The sequence below is a fragment of the Pseudophryne corroboree genome, chromosome 6 (genome assembly GCF_028390025.1).
Source record: "Pseudophryne corroboree isolate aPseCor3 chromosome 6, aPseCor3.hap2, whole genome shotgun sequence".
Taxonomy (NCBI): domain Eukaryota; kingdom Metazoa; phylum Chordata; class Amphibia; order Anura; family Myobatrachidae; genus Pseudophryne; species Pseudophryne corroboree.
In genome coordinates this window covers 811534260-811552971 of record NC_086449.1, presented here as the reverse complement: position 1 = coordinate 811552971, position 18712 = coordinate 811534260, and the positions used below count along the sequence as shown (strand labels likewise).

At 49.9% G+C, this 18712-nt stretch overlaps 1 protein-coding gene across 4 annotated transcripts; it reads left to right on the top strand.

Annotated features, from left to right (window-relative positions):
• Window positions 1–76: 76 nt before the first annotated feature.
• On the top strand, window positions 77–13762 carry FBXO7 (F-box protein 7). Of its 4 annotated transcripts, none has more exons than XM_063929042.1 (10): window positions 77–178; window positions 1867–2072; window positions 2179–2440; window positions 3931–4149; window positions 4320–4464; window positions 4838–4912; window positions 5058–5153; window positions 5241–5417; window positions 11868–11905; window positions 12838–13762. In XM_063929042.1, exons 2-10 carry the CDS (start codon window positions 1951–1953, stop codon window positions 13168–13170), a joined length of 1467 nt encoding a protein of 488 aa, XP_063785112.1. In that variant the 5' UTR covers window positions 77–178; window positions 1867–1950; the 3' UTR covers window positions 13171–13762. The 4 variants fall into 4 exon arrangements, with proteins under 4 accessions (XP_063785112.1, XP_063785114.1, XP_063785113.1 ...); XM_063929044.1 differs by having other exon boundaries at window positions 102–206; XM_063929043.1 differs by lacking the exon at window positions 77–178 and adding an exon at window positions 213–328.
• The last annotated feature ends 4950 nt before the right edge of the window (window positions 13763–18712 follow it).

Genomic DNA, 18712 nt, shown 5'->3' with positions numbered 1-18712 from the left:
GTCCGACGGCGTGCGTCACGTGAGCGCCTGGCGTCACAGCGGCCCGGGTGGATAGAGAGGGATCACTTCCGCCACACTCTCACTCTCGTCGGACCGGGAGATGTTGCCGGCAGTCAGTTGGTGACGTCACCACGCTCTGGCTGCGTCACGCTGAGTTTGCTGCTGCGGCTGCTGCTGGGTGAGTGAGGGCGGCAGCAGGTCCTCCTGTGAGTGCAGACGGTGACGTAGTGACTGAGCAGAGAGGCCTTGGGATGCCCCTCTGAGCTCTGCTCTCACTGTGGCTTGTGTAGGGACTGGACTGAAGAGCTTGCACTCTTACTTGTGTACTGTAGGTATATTATACGATAGACCCTACTGTTTCCCCACCAGGATGCTGCTGCTCCCTCCTTTTCCTTTGTGTCATGTCCTGTATTAGCTGTTTCACTACATCGCATCCACTCCAGTATAAGGCCCTTCCCCCGGCAGCGAAACGCGTCATGGCACACACTAGTCTTGTGAGGCTCTTCTAAAAAAAACTAGGGAAGTATGAGCTCCCTGTTCCCTGCCGAGGTCCACTGATTGCCACTGTTCATCCACAGTCAGGACAGCAGCGACGTATGCTTTTGTCCATACTTGCCTACTCTCTTGGAATGTCCAGCAGACGCCCTATGTTTTTAGGGAGCCGCCCTTGCAGAGAGTAGGCACCCTCCCGGATCAGACTGCACTTTTATTCTTTGTGGGGTTACAAATCTCACCGTTGTGCAGCGTGTAATAGTGTAAAATGCGTCGGTCACTCCCTACTGCCTCTTAGACCTCTTCTCCAAAAGCTAGGCAAGTGTGAGCTCCCTGCGCCCCTCCCGGTGCTGCGGCTGATTCAGGTAGTGGTTCGTCCTGGATGATGGTTTTATATTCTGCTAATTTTCCCAACTCTGCAGATTCTAACAGTCCCCCACCCTCTTGCATCCTTTATCCAGTGTTACTGACATTGGGCCCGATTCTGAGATAGGAACACATTAAAATAAGAAGTAGCCACTTGCTACTGGAACAAACCATGATGTAACGCAAGGGCGGTGGGTGGCGGGGGTAATACATTTATTATTTTGCATGCAGAGTAAATATTGGCTGCTTTCCATGATTAGCCCATAAATGCTGGACAGCTTTTAAATCTTCCCCCACCTGCAGTGCAACATGGTTTTACCAAGGTGCAAATGTGTCCATTTTTGGCTTTGTTCCTAACTGAATCGGACACAGTGCTGTTTTTCAGCAGGAAGTCTCTTCCCGAACCTCTCATTATATGACATAATCAGGAACTCGATTCCTGAATCTGTCCTGGGCCAATATGTATTTTCCATAAGATAAGTTATACACGTATTGGAAATAAAGGGATCATCTCCGTCCCATAACCGCTCCGTCTACCCTGAGTTTTCTGTTCCCAAATCACTATGGGGTCGATTCTATTCGGCAACTGATGAATAGCGCTGGGAATTAGCTCCCGACGCTATTCAATTCAGCAACTAGTTACGTCGGCGATGGCCCATTCTCGCCGACAAAACAGGTTGAATTGTCGGGAGAACGGGCATTCTCCGACTTAACTCCCCGGCGCGAGGCTGATTCCCGACAGAATAAGCCTCGCGCCGGCCGCGAGGCAGCACCTTTGTCGGATTTCTTCTCTCATCCCCCGGGGGTGAGAGAAGAATTCCCGACAATTGTAGGTAATTAGTTGCTGAATTGAATAGCGTCGGGAGCTAATTCCCAGCGCTATTCATCAGTTGCCGAATAGAATCGACCCCTATATATCCAAAAATGAAAGTGAAAGCTGGCTCTGCAGCAGGAGAGTGGTATATACAGAGATGTGTCTGTGACTCAGCAGCTCTTTCCTTTATACAGCTCTGCACCACACTGGCCGGTACTGGGGACCCCCTCCTACGATAGGACAGCGCCGCTCCCTCCAGGAACCCACCGTGTGTGAGGATGAAGCTTAGGGTGAGAGCGGGGAAACAGACCCACCATCTGCTGCTGGAGGAGGAGAAGCCGCTGCTGGGAGACCTGCGTAGGAAGCTGTCGGAGTCTCTGCTCCCCTCGCTGGGGTACAGGTAGGTGTATAGTGCTGGACCCAAGGTGCGGTGTACGGGAAATCACAGTACACGCATTGGATCAGAAACAGTTCTGCCCCTTTGAAGCTCTGAGTTTTCCTTCCAGCTCAGATGCAGCTTTCGCCATCACGCTGAACGGCAGAGACGCCCTCACCGAGGATGACAGTCACCTGGAGTCCTGCGGCATCATATCCGGGGACCTCATTGTCCTTCTCATAGCTTCTGCACCAACCTCACCCCCAGAGCCACCGCCCACCCAGGCCCTGCGCCCATCTGCCAGCTCTTCTGAGGCTTCTGCCGAACCCATCGGGACACCCTCCAAAAGGCAGAGAGACAGTGCAGGTCCGGGGATGGAGAACGTAGCAGAGGTGGGTAATGTGATGGATACACTAGAACCTGTTATATATCCGATCCGCACCTGCACATTATACATCCTTCCCGCAGGATCTGTAGGCGGAATACTAATTGTTAAACAGACCACAGAGAGACGTTCATCTGCGTGACCAATGTGGTTGTCTCAGATCAAATTGTCCTACGGGTGCTGCCACATGTGATCTGGTTGCGTGGCTTCAGCGCTCATCATTAGATCCATGCACATCGGGCACAGATCCGGTTGGTCACGCTTGGGCCTAGGCAATGGCACTGTTCATGTTTGAGAAACCGTATACCAGTTACTGATATTTCCTCGGGACACGAGTGCTGGGCCCACAATACGGCAGCAGCTCTGGGCTGCAAGTTTATGGAGGCAGCGAAATGTGGGAGTCTTGGGCGAATTGAGGTGTTGTAAAAACGTAAATGAGAGGTTTATACATGTATTTGAAGGTGTAATAATGGTGACACTATAGTTTCCACATGTGTACACTGACCTCTGTAAGGTATAAGCTATAACAGGCGCCACGTCATATAGCTGAGTAGTTAGACACACCCTGATGATGTCATATAGTCCGTGACCTCATGTACTTACATGGCAATGTCTGTGTGACTAATAGGAGCCCATTTCTCCCTGTGATAGGGAACGGGAGGAGGGAGGGAGTAGGGATTTTCTCCGATTGCATGTCCATATAGCCAGCATTATGCAACACGTAGGGCGGTATTCAATTCTTTTCACCCCCTTCCACAACTGTTCTGTTTCTGCTAACGGGCGTGGTATAATCCTATCAGTTCGCTACCCCCGTAGTAGCGAGGGCGTCCAACACTTTGCGCAGCTAAACCTGATTGCTATGGGCGCAATATGCGCTATAATGGGGAATACTTTAGAAAGGAGTGATATATCCTTTTAATACCGCCCATAGGGGGTCATTCCGAGTTGATCACTCGCTACGGATTTTCAGAGCGCAGCGATCATGTCAAAACGGGGCTGATCTGTGCATGCGTATGCGCCGCAATGCGCACGCGCGTCGTACAGGTACAACGGCCAATGTGCTTTTGCACAGGATCTAGCGACGCTCTGAGTCGCACTGGCGGTCGCAAGAAGATTGACAGGAAGTGGGCGTTTCTGGGTGGCAACTGACCGCTTTCTGGGAGTGTTTGGAAGACGCAGGCGTGGTCAGGCGTTTGCAGAGCGGGTATCTGACGTCATTACCGTGTCACTCGTCGCAGCCATCATCGCACAGAATAAGTAACTACAGGGCTGGTCTTGTTTTGCACAAAATGTGTTTGCAGGCGCTCTGCTGCACAGGCGTTCGCACTCCTACTATGGTAAAATACACTCTCCCGTGGGCGGCGACTATGCGTTTGCACGGCTGCTAAAAACTGCTAGCGAGCGATCAACTCGGAATGACCCCCATAGTCTCTTTTTGGCAGATGTTTGTGTTTCCTAAATATGAAATCACTTCTCATCTCTTATGTAAATGTAAAGGTTCCTGAGCTGAGTTCTTCTCGAGCTGGCCCGGGGGCTGCCCTGCCGGAAGAGGCCCTGGGCTGTACTCTGGAGCCCATGCTGTGCAGTGAGTCCGTAGATGGGAAGATTCCACACTCCCTGGAGTCTCTGTACTCCTCCGCAGCCTGCGCAAGCGCCAACGACGCACTTATGGTCGTCATCCATCTGCTTATGCTGGAGACCGGCTACGTAGAGCAGGTACTTGTTGGAAGATGAAATGACAAATGACTGATTATATGTATGCCCTGTGGTTTATCTTCAGCAGTTTCATAAATGCAGTACCGTTAGTCTGTCACAAGGGGGCAGGGCAGCTCCTTATCATTGTTATTCTCCCTACATGTGCCTCATGGATATCTCTTGTCTTGCAGAATGTGAGAAGCAAAGTTGCGTCCATGCCGGAGGGTTGGCGCCGCGGCGATGGAGTCTACAAGCTTCATTACTCTCACCCTCTGTGCGGTGACAGTTCCACTGCCCTGTCCTGCGTGCCAATGTGCGGAAAGCTCATTGTCAATGGTGAGCAGTACATATGACCCCATCCGTTTACAAATAGGGCTGCAGTTGGGGAGGATTCTCTTTACCCCTGCTCCGCACTAACTTTCATATCGGATCAGTCTACATGTATTCACACTTTTACACAACCCTTAAAAGTGTCAGTTTAAATTGTGGAGGGAGAGATCTAGCACATTACAGCGATGTCACACAAAGGGGGAGACGTTTCCAGTCTTGGAGAGAGAGAAAGTGGAGAAGTTGCACAAAGCAACCAATCTGCTTCCAACTGTCATTTTATAAACTGTGCTAGATAAATGACAATTATATATTTTTTTTATTATTGATTACAAATCGTGTATTGTGTAATGACAGTTTGTTAATATCTATTTGTTTGCAGCGACCTTAAACATTAACAACTGCATGAAGAGGCTGGTACTTTCCACCAATTCCTACATCTCGTACCCAGAACAAGGTGAGAGCGAGTGTAGCTTCCGGGTCCGGAGCAGTAATATGCTGGGAGCACAAAGCGCCTGTCTGAATACACTGTAAATAAAAGAGCGGACGTGTCTCTATAGTTAGTGAATGGATGGTAATATAGCTACTTGTTTCTTCTGCAGATAATAACGTGGCCTCGGTGTACAGAAACCTGCAGACGTTATCACGCCTCTTTAAAGACCAGATCGTCTACCCGCTACTCGCTGCCACCCGGCAAGGTATTACAGCGTATATATGAACAACCCGCGTACGTGCTTTGTGCGGTTAGTCGTGTAGCTCACTGTGTGCTCTGTTCCCGTCCCCAGCGCTCGAGCTACCGGATGTCTTTGGGCTGGTGGTTTTGCCGCTGGAGCTGAAGCTGCGTATCTTTCGTCTCCTGGATGTTCGCTCCATTCTGTCACTCTCTGCCACCTGCAAAGATCTGCAGGGGGACATCCAAGACCCCTCTCTCTGGAGGTTCCTCTGCCTGCGAGATTTCCGAGGTGGGTACCGCAGCGGTCTTGTAAGAAAATCCAGAATGGCTGTAATAGGCCGAGAGTAATGTATTTTATTATTGGTCTATTTGCGCCACTTGTTCCTCCACTCACTGGTTCAATGTATTTCTGCATTAATTGATTGCAGTGACGCACCTTGGTCCAGTAACACCTGTATGACAAAGCTCTCCTTGCCCTATAACCCCCATCATCTATCACACCAATAGCTGCCCCCTCTCCACCTGTCACTGGAACCAGCCGTCTGATCTGCCTCGTATCTCAGGTCCTGGGCTGTGCAGTGGTTGTGGCTCATCTCGGCCTCATAGGGATTACATAGAAATATCTATATAGAGGTTGTGGAGCCGCCTAGTAGATTATCCAGCTGCTGTACGCCGCCATATATGTGCCACACTGCTGATGAACTGTGTATTAATGAGGCTTTTACGGAATTTTCTCTAACGTCCTAGTGGATGCTGGGGACTCCGTAAGGACCATGGGGAATAGACGGGCTCCGCAGGAGACAGGGCACTTTAAGAAAGAATTTGGATACTGGTGTGCACTGGCTCCTCCCTCTATGCCCCTCCTTCAGACCTCAGTTTGAATCTGTGCCCAGACGAGCTGGGTGCTACTTAGTGTGCTCTCCTGAGCTTGCTATAAGAAAGTATTTTGTTAGGTTTTTTTATTTTCAGGGAGCTCTGCTGGCAACAGACTCTCTGCAGCGTGGGACAGAGGGGAGAGAAGCAGCCCTACTCACTGAAGATAGGTCCTGCTTCTTAGGCTACTGGACACCATTAGCTCTAGAGGGATCGTACACAGGATCTCACCCTTTGTCGTCCGATCCCGGAGCCGCGCCGCCGTCCCCCTCGCAGAGCCGGAAGACAGAAGCCGGTGACAGAAGCAAGAAGACTTCAAAATCGGCGGCAGAAGACTCCAGTCTTCAAACTGAGGTAGCGCACAGCACTGCAGCTGTGCGCCATTGCTCCCACATTAAACCCACATACTCCGGTCACTGTAGGGTGCAGGGCGCAGGGGGGGGCGCCCTGGGCAGCAATTAGGAACCTCTTGGCAAAAAGTGAGCATATATACAGTTGGGCACTGTATATATGCATGAGCCCCCGCCATTATTTTACACAGAAACGCGGGACAGAAGCCCGCCACTGAGGGGGCGGGTCTTCTTGCTCAGCACTCACCAGCGCCATTTTCTCTCCACAGCTCCGCTGAGAGGAAGCTCCCCAGGCTCTCCCCTGCAGAAACACGGTAGAAGAGGGTAAAAAGAGAGGGGGGGGCACATAAATTAGGCGCAAAAGCTTTATATACAGCAGCTACTGGGTTAACACTAAGTTACTGTGTGATTCCTGGGACATATAGCGCTGGGGTGTGTGCTGGCATACTCTCTCTCTGTCTCTCCAAAGGGCCTTGTGGGGGAACTGTCTTCAAAAAGAGCATCCCCTGTATGTGTGTGGTGTGTCGGTACACTTGTGTCGACATGTTTGACGAGGAAGGCTATGTGGAAGCAGAGCGGGAGCAAATGAATGTGGGGTCGCCGCCGACGGCGCCGACACCTGATTGGATGGATATGTGGAAGGTTTTAAATGATAATGTTAATTCCTTGCATAAAAGGTTGGATAAAGTTGAAACCTTAGGACAGTCGGCGTCGCAGACCATGCCTGATCCTATGTCGCAGAGGCCGTCAGGGTCTCAGAAGCGCCCACTATCCCAAGTTGTTGACACAGACACCGACACGGAGTCTGACTCCAGTGTCGGCTATGATGATGCAAAGTTACAGCCTAAATTGGCTAAAGCTATACATTATATGATTATAGCAATGAAGGAGGTGTTGCACATCACAGAGGAAACCCCAGTCTCTGACAAGAGGGTTCATATGTATGGGGGAAAAAGGCAGGAGGTGACCTTTCCCCCTTCACATGAGCTAAATGAGTTATGTGAAAAGGCTTGGGAATCTCCAGATAAAAAACTGCAGATTTCCAAACGGATGCTTATGGCGTATCCTTTCCCGCCAATGGACAGGTTACGCTGGGAATCCTCCCCTAGGGTGGACAAAGCTCTAACACGCTTATCCAAGAGGGTAGCCCTGCCGTCACAGGATACGGCCACCCTAAAAGATGCTGCGGATAGAAAGCAAGAGGGTACCCTGAAGTTCATTTACACACATTCAGGTTTCTTACTAAGGCCGGCAATTGCGTCGGCCTGGGTGTGTAGTGCTGTAGCAGCATGGACGGATACCTTATCTGAGGATCTGGATACCTTAGACAAGGATACTATATTAATGACCCTGGGGCATATAAAAGACGCTGTCCTGTATATGAGAGATGCTCAAAAAGACATTAGCCTACTGGGCTCTAGAATAAATGCAATGTCGATTTCTGCCAGAAGGGTCCTGTGGACTCGGCAATGGACAGGCGATGCCGACTCAAAAAGGCACATGGAGGTTTTACCTTACAAGGGTGAGGAATTGTTTGGGGAGGGTCTCTCGGACCTGGTCTCCACAGCTACTGCTGGAAAGTCAAATTTTTTGCCATATGTTCCCTCACAACATAAGAAAGCACCGTATTACCAAATGCAGTCCTTTCGTTCACAAAAAGGCAAGAAAGTCCGAGGTGCGTCCTTTCTTGCCAGAGGCAATGGTAGAGGAAAGAAGCTGCACAACACAGCTAGTTCCCAGGAACAGAAGTCCTCCCCGGCTTCTACTAAATCCACCGCATGACGCTGGGGCTCCACAGGCGGAGCTAGGCCCGGTGGGGGCGCGTCTCCGAAATTTCAGCCACAAGTGGGTTCACTCCCAGGTGGATGCCTGGGTAATAGAGATTGTGTCTCAGGGATACAAGCTGGAATTCGAAGAGATGCCCCCTCACCGATATCGGCCCTGCCAGCTTCCCCCTTAGAAAGGGAAATTTTGTTAGCTGCAATTCACAAATTGTATCTTCAGCAGGTGGTGGTCAAGGTTCCCCTCCTTCAACAAGGAAAGGGTTATTATTCGACCATGTTTGTGGTTCCGAAACCGGACGGTTCGGTCAGACCCATATTGAATTTAAAATCCCTGAACATATACCTGAAAAGGTTCAAGTTCAAGATGGAATCGCTCAGAGCGGTCATCGCAAGCCTGGAAGGGGGGGATTTTATGGTGTCTCTGGACATAAAGGATGCATACCTTCATGTCCCCATTTATCCACCTCATCAGGCGTACCTCAGATTTGTGGTACAGGATTGTCATTACCAATTCCAGACGTTTCCGTTTGGTCTCTCCACGGCACCGAGAATTTTTACCAAGGTAATGGCGGAAATGATGGTGCTCCTGCGAAAGCAAAGGGTCACAATTATCCCATACTTGGACGATCTCCTCATAAAAGCGAGGTCCAGAGAGCAGTTGCTGATCAGCGTAGCACGCTCTCGGGAAGTGTTACAACAGCACGGCTGGATTCTAAATATTCCAAAGTCGCAGCTGATTCCTACGACGCGTCTGCCCTTCCTGGGCATGATTCTGGACACAGACCAGAAGAAGGTTTTTCTCCCGACGGAGAAGGCTCAGGAACTCATGACACTGGTCAGAGACCTCTTAAAACCAAAACAGGTGTCGGTGCATCACTGCACGCGAGTCCTGGGAAAGATGGTGGCATCATACGAGGCCATTCCCTTTGGCAGGTTCCATGCGAGGACCTTTCAATGGGATCTGTTGGACAAGTGGTCCGGATCACATCTACAGATGCATCGGCTGATCACCCTATCCCCCAGGGCCAGGGTGTCTCTCCTGTGGTGGCTGCAGAGTGCTCACCTTCTCGAGGGCCGCAGATTCGGCATTCAGGACTGGGTCCTGGTGACCACGGATGCAAGCCTCCGAGGGTGGGGGGCAGTCACACAGGGAAGAAATTTCCAAGGTCTGTGGTCAAGTCAGGAGACTTGCCTTCACATCAATATCCTGGAACTAAGGGCCATATACAACGCCCTAAGTCAAGCGGAGACCCTGCTTCGCGACCAATCGGTGCTGATTCAGTCAGACAACATCACCGCAGTGGCTCATGTAAACCGCCAAGGCGGCACAAGGAGCAGGGTGGTGATGGCGGAAGCCACCAGAATTCTTCGCTGGGCGGAGAATCACGTAAGAGCACTGTCAGCAGTGTTCATTCCGGGAGTGGACAACTGGGAAGCAGACTTCCTCAGCAGGCACGACCTCTACCCGGGAGAGTGGGGACTTCATCAAGAAGTCTTTGCGCAGATTGCAAGTCGGTGGGAACTGCCACAGGTGGACATGATGGCATCCCGCCTCAACAAAAAGCTACAGAGGTATTGCGCCAGATCAAGAGACCCTCAGGCGATAGCTGTAGACGCACTAGTGACACCATGGGTGTTCCAGTCGGTTTATGAATTTGCTCCTCTTCCTCTCATACCCAAGGTGCTGAGAATCATAAGAAAAAGAGGAGTGAGAACAATACTCATTGTTCCGGATTGGCCAAGAAGGACTTGGTATCCAGAGCTGCAAGAAATGCTCACAGAGACCCATGGCCTCTGCCTCTAAGACAGGACCTGTTGCAACAGGGGCCCTGTCTGTTCGAAGACTTACCGCGGCTGCATTTGACGGCATGGCGGTTGAACTCCGGATCCTAGCAGAAAAAGGCATTCCGGATGAGGTTATTCCTACGCTGATAAGGGCTAGGAAGGACGTGACGGCTAAACATTATCACCGTATATGGCGAAAATATGTTGCTTGGTGTGAGGCCAGGAATGCCCCCACGGAGGAATTCCAGCTGGGCCGGTTCCTTCACTTCCTACAGTCGGGAGTGACTTTGGGCCTAAAATTGGGTTCCATTAAGGTCCAGATTTCGGCCCTATCCATTTTCTTTCAAAAAGAACTGGCGTCTCTTCCTGAAGTCTAGACGTTTGTAAAAGGAGTGCTGCATATTCAGCCTCCTTTTGTGCCTCCAGTGGCACCTTGGGATCTTACCGTGGTGTTGAGTTTCCTGAAGTCACACTGGTTTGAGCCACTCAAAACCGTGGAGTTAAAATTTCTCACGTGGAAGGTGGTCATGCTATTAGCCTTGGCTTCAGCTAGGCGTGTGTCAGAATTAGCGGCTTTGTCACATAAAAGCCCATATCTGGTTTTTCATATGTACAGGGCAGAATTGCGGACCCGTCCATAATTTCTGCCAAAAGTAATGTCATCCTTTCATATGAACCAACCTATTGTGGTGCCTGTGGCTACTCGTGACTTGGAGGATTCCGAGTTACTAGATGTGGTCAGGGCTTTGAAGGTTTATGTAGCCAGAACGGCTGGAGTTAGGAAAACTGAGTCGCTGTTTATCCTGTAGGCACCCAACAAGCTGGGTGCTCCTGCTTCAAAGCAAATTATTGCTCGCTGGATCTGTAACACGATTCAGCAGGCTCATTCTGCGGCTGGATTGCCGCTTCCAAAATCAGTAAAAGCCCACTCCACAAGGAAGGTGGGTTCTTCTTGGGCGGCTGCCTGAGGGGTCTCGGCATTACAGCTTTGCCGAGCAGCTACTTGGTCAGGTTCGAACACTTTTGCAAAGTTTTACAAGTTTGATACCCTGGCTGAGGAGGACCTTGTGTTTGCTCATTCGGTGCTGCAGAGTCATCCGCACTCTCCCGCCCATTTGGGAGCTTTGGTATAATCCCCATGGTCCTTACGGAGTCCCCAGCATCCACTAGGACGTTAGAGAAAATAAGATTTTACTTACCGGTAAATCTATTTCTCGTAGTCCGTAGTGGATGCTGGGCGCCCGTCCCAAGTGCGGACTTCTTCTGCAATACTTGTATATAGTTATTGCTTAAATAAGGGTTATGTTTGGTTGCATCAGGGTTGATCTGATGCTCCGTTGTTGTTCATACTGTTAACTGGGTAAGTTTATCACAAGTTATACGGTGTGATTGGTGTGGCTGGTATGAGTCTTGCCATGGATTCTAAAATCCTTTCCTTGTACTGTCAGCTCTTCCGGGCACAGTTTCCTTAACTGAGGTCTGGAGGAGGGACATAGAGGGAGGAGCCAGAGCACACTAGTATCCAAATTCTTTCTTAAAGTGCCCTGTCTCCTGCGGAGCCAGTCTATTCCCCATGGTCCTTACGGAGTCCCCAGCATCCACTACGGACTACGAGAAATAGATTTACCGGTAAGTAAAATCTTATTATTATTATTATTATTATTATTATCCTTTATTGATAAAGCACCAGCATACTGCGCAGTGCTGTACACTGAGGGGATTGTAGCGCAGAGAAACGTCATACAGTGGCATGATAGAGAAAGTTAGAATGGGCCAGCCCAGTGAGCTTACAGTCTAATAGGTATGAAGAAGATTTGAATGTAAGATAGTGGAATACAATGGTGGCTAGCGGTGGGGAAGATGTGTGCACTAACTGTACGCGATGGCGGCATCACTATGCTTATATATCATTACTAGGATATAACTGTTCTTGTCTTATGTTACCAGAGAGTATTCCACAGAGCCTGCCGACGGACTGGAAAGAGGTATATTCAACAATCTGTCACCAATATACCAATATCTGTAATGTATGTATGTATGTATGTGTATATATATATATATATATATATATATATATATATATATATATATAGGGGGTCATTCTGAGTTGATCGCTAGCTGCAATTGTTCACAGCGCAGCGATGAGGCTAAAAAACGTCAGTTCTGCGCATGCGTTTGCGGCGCAATGCACACGCACGATGTATGGGTACAACAAACAATGCATTTTCACACAGGGTCTAGCGAAGCATTTCAGTCGCACTGGTAGCCGCAGAGTGATTGACATGAAGTGGGCGTTTCTGGGTGTCAACTGACCGTTTTCAGGGAGTGTTCGAAAAAACGCAGGCGTGCCAGGGAAAACGCAGGCGTGGCTGGCCGAACGCAGGGCGGGTTTGTGACGTCAAATCCAGAACTGATTAGTCTGAAGTGATCGCAAGCGCTGAGTAGGTTTTGAGCTACTCTGAAACTGCATCAAAATTATTTTGTAGCCGCTCTGCGATACAACCGTTCGCACTTCTGCTAAGCTAAAATACACTCCCAGTGGGAGGCGGCATAGCGTTTGCACGGCTGCTAAAAACTGCTAGCGAGCAATCAACTCGGAATGACCACCATAGTACAGTAGATCCTACACTCATCAAAATCTCACATAATTCGGGAATACTCCCCCCATAGAGAGGTAGCACTCAAGGCGATAATGGTGTGTCTCTAGTTTATAATTTAACTCTCAAATTCTAAAAAAAACCTGAAAAACATAATTTTGTTCTGTCTTAAGAAAACAAAGTGCAACGCTGATTGATTCAGAAACACGTATATAATTACCACACTATAGCGTACATGATACTGTAAGAAGAGGCCCATTCACCACCCCATTGTGTCCTCTTGCCTGAGTCCCTCACGTGTCTTTGTTTGCGTTCCACAGCTGTACAAGAAGAACAAGAAGTATAGCGTTCCGCGCTGGAGATTCGATCCCTACCCGCCGGACTTCCCCATGCCTTACCGCCCCGCACCATACTCCCCTGACCTTTACCCACCCAACTTTCCCTACCCACCTGGCATTATTGGGGGCGAATATGACCAGCGGCCCATTCTGCCACTTGCCAGAGATCCCCTCTCTCTTTTGGTCCCGGGCAGAGACCCAGCCACAGGACAATTCCACCCCATCAGGCCTCGCTTTGATCCCCTGTCCCCAGGCCGCATTCACTGCCCCCCCAGGTCCGAGTGGGGGCCGTTCAGCCAAGGGGGATTTTTTTGAACTGTTTGTGATTGAAATGGAGCTTAATGAGGCCAGACAGGTGAACAGCGCATTTGTGGATCTGTTTGACATCTCCGCCCTGTCAAGGTCATGGGTTATAGTATCAGCGACTAACTCTGTTGTGTCTTATCTGCAGATAATAAACATAGTCCTACTGCTTACATCTGGACCCCGGTGCATTATCTAATCCCCTGGGGATGATGAGGGTCATAGCTCCTCTAGTGCTTGTAATAAAAACGCCTCCTAAAATCCTTCTGCCGGTGGTCCTGGGCAATGTACCCACCACTAAATTCAGGATTACGCTTCAAGGATTATAAAGTGGTGACATTTTACCCTCGTTCTACTGGTGAACTAATTCCTCTGCTTTGATGGGCCATTCCCATCGAGCCCCGGATCAGGACATCACACAGGTGTCAGAGTGATAGATATCACTCCGCCACGCCAACCAGTGACTCGCTTCATAAACAGAGGCGGGAGTGTGCGGGGGGCTTTCTAGTGACACGTGCTGTGGAAATTGTATCGATCTCTGCAGCAAACTAGATTGTAAGCTTTTTGGGTGCAACATTTTTCATGCATTAAATTATAAATTGTATCAGTTGTCTCCTAAATTTAATTGTGGGCGTGCTGTCACCAAAAAAGTATCAAGTCAGTGTGAGTGTCTACATATATTTCTCTGACGTCCTAAGTGGATGCTGGGACTCCGTAAGGACCATGGGGAATAGCGGCTCCGCAGGAGACTGGGCACAACTAAAGAAAGCTTTAGGACTACCTGGTGTGCACTGGCTCCTCCCACTATGACCCTCCTCCAGACCTCAGTTAGAATCTTGTGCCCGGCTGAGCTGGATGCACACTAGGGGCTCTCCTGAGCTCCTAGAAAAGAAAGTATACTTTTAGGTTTTTTATTTTCAGTGAGATCTGCTGGCAACAGACTCACTGCTACGAGGGACTAAGGGGAGAAGAAGCGAACCTACCTGCTTGCAGCTAGCTTGGGCTTCTTAGGCTACTGGACACCATTAGCTCCAGAGGGATCGAACACAGGGCCCGACCTCGATCGTCCGGAGCCGCGCCGCCGTCCCCCTTACAGAGCCAGAAGCAAGAAGATGGTCCTGAAAATCGGCGGCAGAAGACTTCGGTCTTCAACAAGGTAGCGCACAGCACTGCAGCTGTGTGCCATTGCTCCTCATGCACACCTCACACTCCGGTCACTGATGGGTGCAGGGCGCTGGGGGGGGCGCCCTGAGCAGCAATATTAACACCTTGGCTGCCAAAAAAAATCACAATATATAGTCCTAGAGGCTATATATGTGAAAAATACCCCTGCCAGATATCTATAAAAAAGCGGGAGAAAGTCAGCCGAAAAAGGGGCGGGGCTATCTCCCTCAGCACACTGGCGCCATTTTCTCTTCACAGTGCAGCTGGAAGACAGCTCCCCAGGCTCTCCCCTGTAGTTTTCAGGCTCAAAGGGTTAAAAAGAGAGGGGGGGCACTAAATTTAGGCGCAGAATTGTGTATTATAGCAGCTATAAGGGAAAAATCACTGTGGGTAGTGTGAATCCCTGTATTATATAGCGCTTTGGTGTGTGCTGGCATACTCTCTCTCTGTCTCCCCAAAGGACTTTGTGGGGTCCTGTCCTCAGTCAGAGCATTCCCTGTGTGTGTGTGCGGTGTGTCGATACGGCTGTGTCGACATGTTTGATGAGGAAGGTTACGTGGAAGGCGGAGCAGATGCCGATAAATGTGATGTCGCCCCCTGTGGGGCCGACACCAGAGTGGATGGATAGGTGGAAGGTATTAACCGACAGTGTCAACTCCTTACATAAAAGGCTGGATGACGTAACAGCTGTGGGACAGCAGACTTCTCAGCCCGCACCTGCCCAGGCGTCTCAAAGGCCATCAGGGGCTCAAAAAAAACGCCCGCTACCTCAGATGGCAGACACAGATGTCGACACGGAGTCTGACTCCAGTGTCGACGAGGTTGAGACATATACACAATCCACTAGGAACATCCGTTGCATGATCTCTGCAATGAAAAATGTGTTACACATTTCTGACATTAACCCAAGTACCACAAAAAAGGGGTTTTATGTTTGGGGAGAAAAAGCAGCCAGTGTTTTGTTCCCCCATCAGATGAGTGAATGAAGTGTGTGAAGAAGCGTGGGTTCCCCCGATAAGAAACTGGTAATTTCTAAAAAAGTTACTGATGGCGTACCCTTTCCCGCCAGAGGATAGGTCACGTTGGGAGATATCCCCTAAGGTGGATAAGGCGTTCACACGTTTGTTAAAAAAAAAAAAAAAGGTGGCACTGCCGTCTTAGGATACGGCCACTTTGAAGGAGCCTGCTGATAAAAAGCAGGAGGCTATCCTGAAGTCTGTATATACACACTCAGGTACTATACTGATACCTGCAATTGCCTCAGCATGGATAGTGCTGCTGCACTGTTACCCTGTCAGGACAGGGATACTATTTTGCTAACCATAGAGCATATTAAAGACGTAGTCTTATATATGAGGGATGCACAGAGGGATATTTGCCGGCTGGCATCCAGAATTAATGCAATGTCCATTCTGCCAGGAGGGTATTAGGGACCCGGCAGTGGACAGGTGATGCTGACTTTAAAAGGCACATCTGCCTTCTAAGGGTGAGGAATTGTTGGGGATGGTCTCTGGGACCTCATATCCACAGCAACAGCTGGGAAGAAAATTTTTTACCTCAGGTTTCCTCACAGCCTAAGAAAGCACGGTATTATCAGGTACAGTCCTTTCGGCTTCAGAAAAGCAAGCGGGTCAAAGGCGCTTCCTTTCTGCACAGAGACAAGGGAAGAGGGAAAAAGCTGCACCAGACAGCCAGTTCCCAGGATCAAAAATCTTCCCCCGCTTCCTCTGAGTCCACCGCATGACGCTGGGGCTCCACAGGTGGAGCCAGGTGCGGTGGGGGCGCGTCTCGGGAACTTCAGCGACCAGTGGGCTCGCTCACAGGTGGATCCCTGGGTTCTGCAAGTAGTATCACAGGGATACAAGCTGAAGTTCGAGGCGACTCCCCCTCGCCGTTACCTCAAATCAGCCTTGCCTGCTGCCCTCGGAGAAAAGGGAGGTAGTACTGGCGGCAATTCACAAGCTGTACTTCCAGCAGGTGATAATCGGGGTACCCCTCCTTCAACAAGGCCGGGGTTACTATTCCACAATGTTTGTGGTACCGAAACCAGACGGTTCGGTGAGACCCATTCTAAAAGTGAAATCCTTGAACACTTATATACGAAGGTTCAAGTTCAAAATGGAATCGCTCAGGGCGGTTATTGCAAGCCTGGACGAAGGGTATTACATGGTATCACTGGACATCAAGTCCCCATTTACCCTCCTCACCAGGAGTACCTCAAAATTGTGGTACAGGACTGTCATTACCAATTCCAGACGTTGCCGTTGGTCTGTCCCCGGCACCGAGGGTATTTACCAAGGTAATAGCCGAAATGATGATACTCCTTCAAAAAAAAAAAGGGAGTTATAATTATCCCTACTTGGACGATCTCCTTATAAAGGCGAGGTCCAGGGAGCAGTTGTTGGTCGGAGTAGCACTATCTCGGGAAGTGCTACAACAGCACGGCTGGATTCTGAATATTCCAAAGTCGCAGCTGGTTCCTACGACGCGTCTACTGTTCCTGGGTATGGGTCTGGACACAGAACAGGAAAAAGTGTTTCTCCCGGAGAAGGCCAAGGAGTTGTCATCTCTAGTCAGAGACCTCCTAAAACAAATACAGGTGTCGGTGCATCAATGCACGCGAGTCCTGGGAAAGATGGTAGCTTCTTACGAAGAAATTCCATTCGGCAGGTTCCATGCAAGGATCTTCCAGGGGGATCTGTTGGACAAGTGGTCCGGGTCGCATCTTCAGATGCATCGGCTGATAACCCTGTCTCCAAGGGCCAGGGTGTCGCTGTTGTGGTGGCTGCAGAGTGCTCATCTTCTAGAGGGCCGCAGATTCGGCATACGGGACTGGGTCCTGGTGACCTTGGATGCCAGCCTTCGAGGCTGGGGGGCAGTCACACAGGGAAGAAACTTCCAAGGACTATGGTCGAGTCAGGAGACTTCCCTACACATAAATATTCTGGAACTAAGGGCCATTTACAATGCCCTAAGTTAGGCTAGACCCCTGCTTCAACACCAGCCGGTGCTGATCCAGTCAGACAACATCACGGCGGTCGCCCATGTATACCAACAGGGCGGCACAAGAAGCAGGATGGCGATAGCAGAAGCCACAAGGATGTTCCGATGGGCGGAAAATCATGTGTTAGCACTGTCAGCAGTGTTCATTTCCGGAGTGGACAACTGGGAAGCAGACTTTCTCAGCTGGCACGACTTCCACCCGGGAGAGTGGGGATTTCATCCAGAAGTCTTCCAAATGATTGTACACCATTGGGAGAGGCCACAGGTGGACATGATGGCGTCCCGCCTCAACAAAAAGCTAAAAAGATATTGCGCCAGGTCAAGGGACCCTCAGGCTATTGGGGACGCTCTGGTGACACCGTGGGTGTACCAGTCGGTTTATGTGTTCCCTCCTCTTCCTCTCATACCCAAGGTACTGAGGATAATAAGAAAAAGAGGAGTAAGAACTATACTCATTGTTCCGGATTGGCCAAGAAGAGCTTGGTACCCGGAACTTCAAGAACTGATCTCAGAGGACCCATGGCCTCTGCCGCTCAGACAGGACCTGCTGCAGCAGGGGCCCTGTCTGTTCCAAGACTTACCGCGGCTGCGTTTGACGGCATGGCGGTTGAACGCCGGATCCTGAAGGAAAAGGGCATTCCGGAGGAAGTCATCCCTACGCTGATTAAAGCTAGGAAAGAAGTTACCGCAAACCATTATCACCGCATATGGCGAAAATATGTTGCATGGTGTGAGGCCAGGAAGGCCCCAACGGAGGAATTTCAGCTGGGCCGTTTTCTGCACTTCCTACAGTCAGGGGTGACTATGGGCCTAAAATTGGGTTCCATTAAGGTCCAGATTTCGGCTCTGTCGATTTTCTTCCAGAAAGAACTGGCTTCACTGCCTGAAGTTCAGACATTTGTTAAGGGAGTGCTGCATATTCAGCCCCCTTTTGTGCCTCCAGTGGCACCTTGGGATCTCAACGTGGTGTTGGATTTCCTAAAGTCGCATTGGTTTGAGCCACTTAAAACCGTGGATTTGAAATATCTCACGTGGAAAGTGGTCATGCTGTTGGCCTTGGCTTCGGCCAGGCGTGTGTCAGAATTGGCGGCTTTGTCATGTAAAAGCCCTTATCTGATTTTCCATATGGATAGGGCGGAATTGAGGACTCGTTCCCAGTTTCTCCCTAAGGTGGTATCAGCTTTTCATTTGAACCAACCTATTGTAGTGCCTGCGGCTACTAAAGACTTGGAGGATTCCAAGTTGTTGGACGTAGTCAGGGCCCTGAAAAATTATGTTCCAGGACAGCTAGTGTCAGGAAAACTGACTCGCTATTTATCCTGTATGCACCCAACAAGCTGGGTGCTCCTGCTTCAAAGCAGACTATTGCTCGCTGGATCTGTAGTAC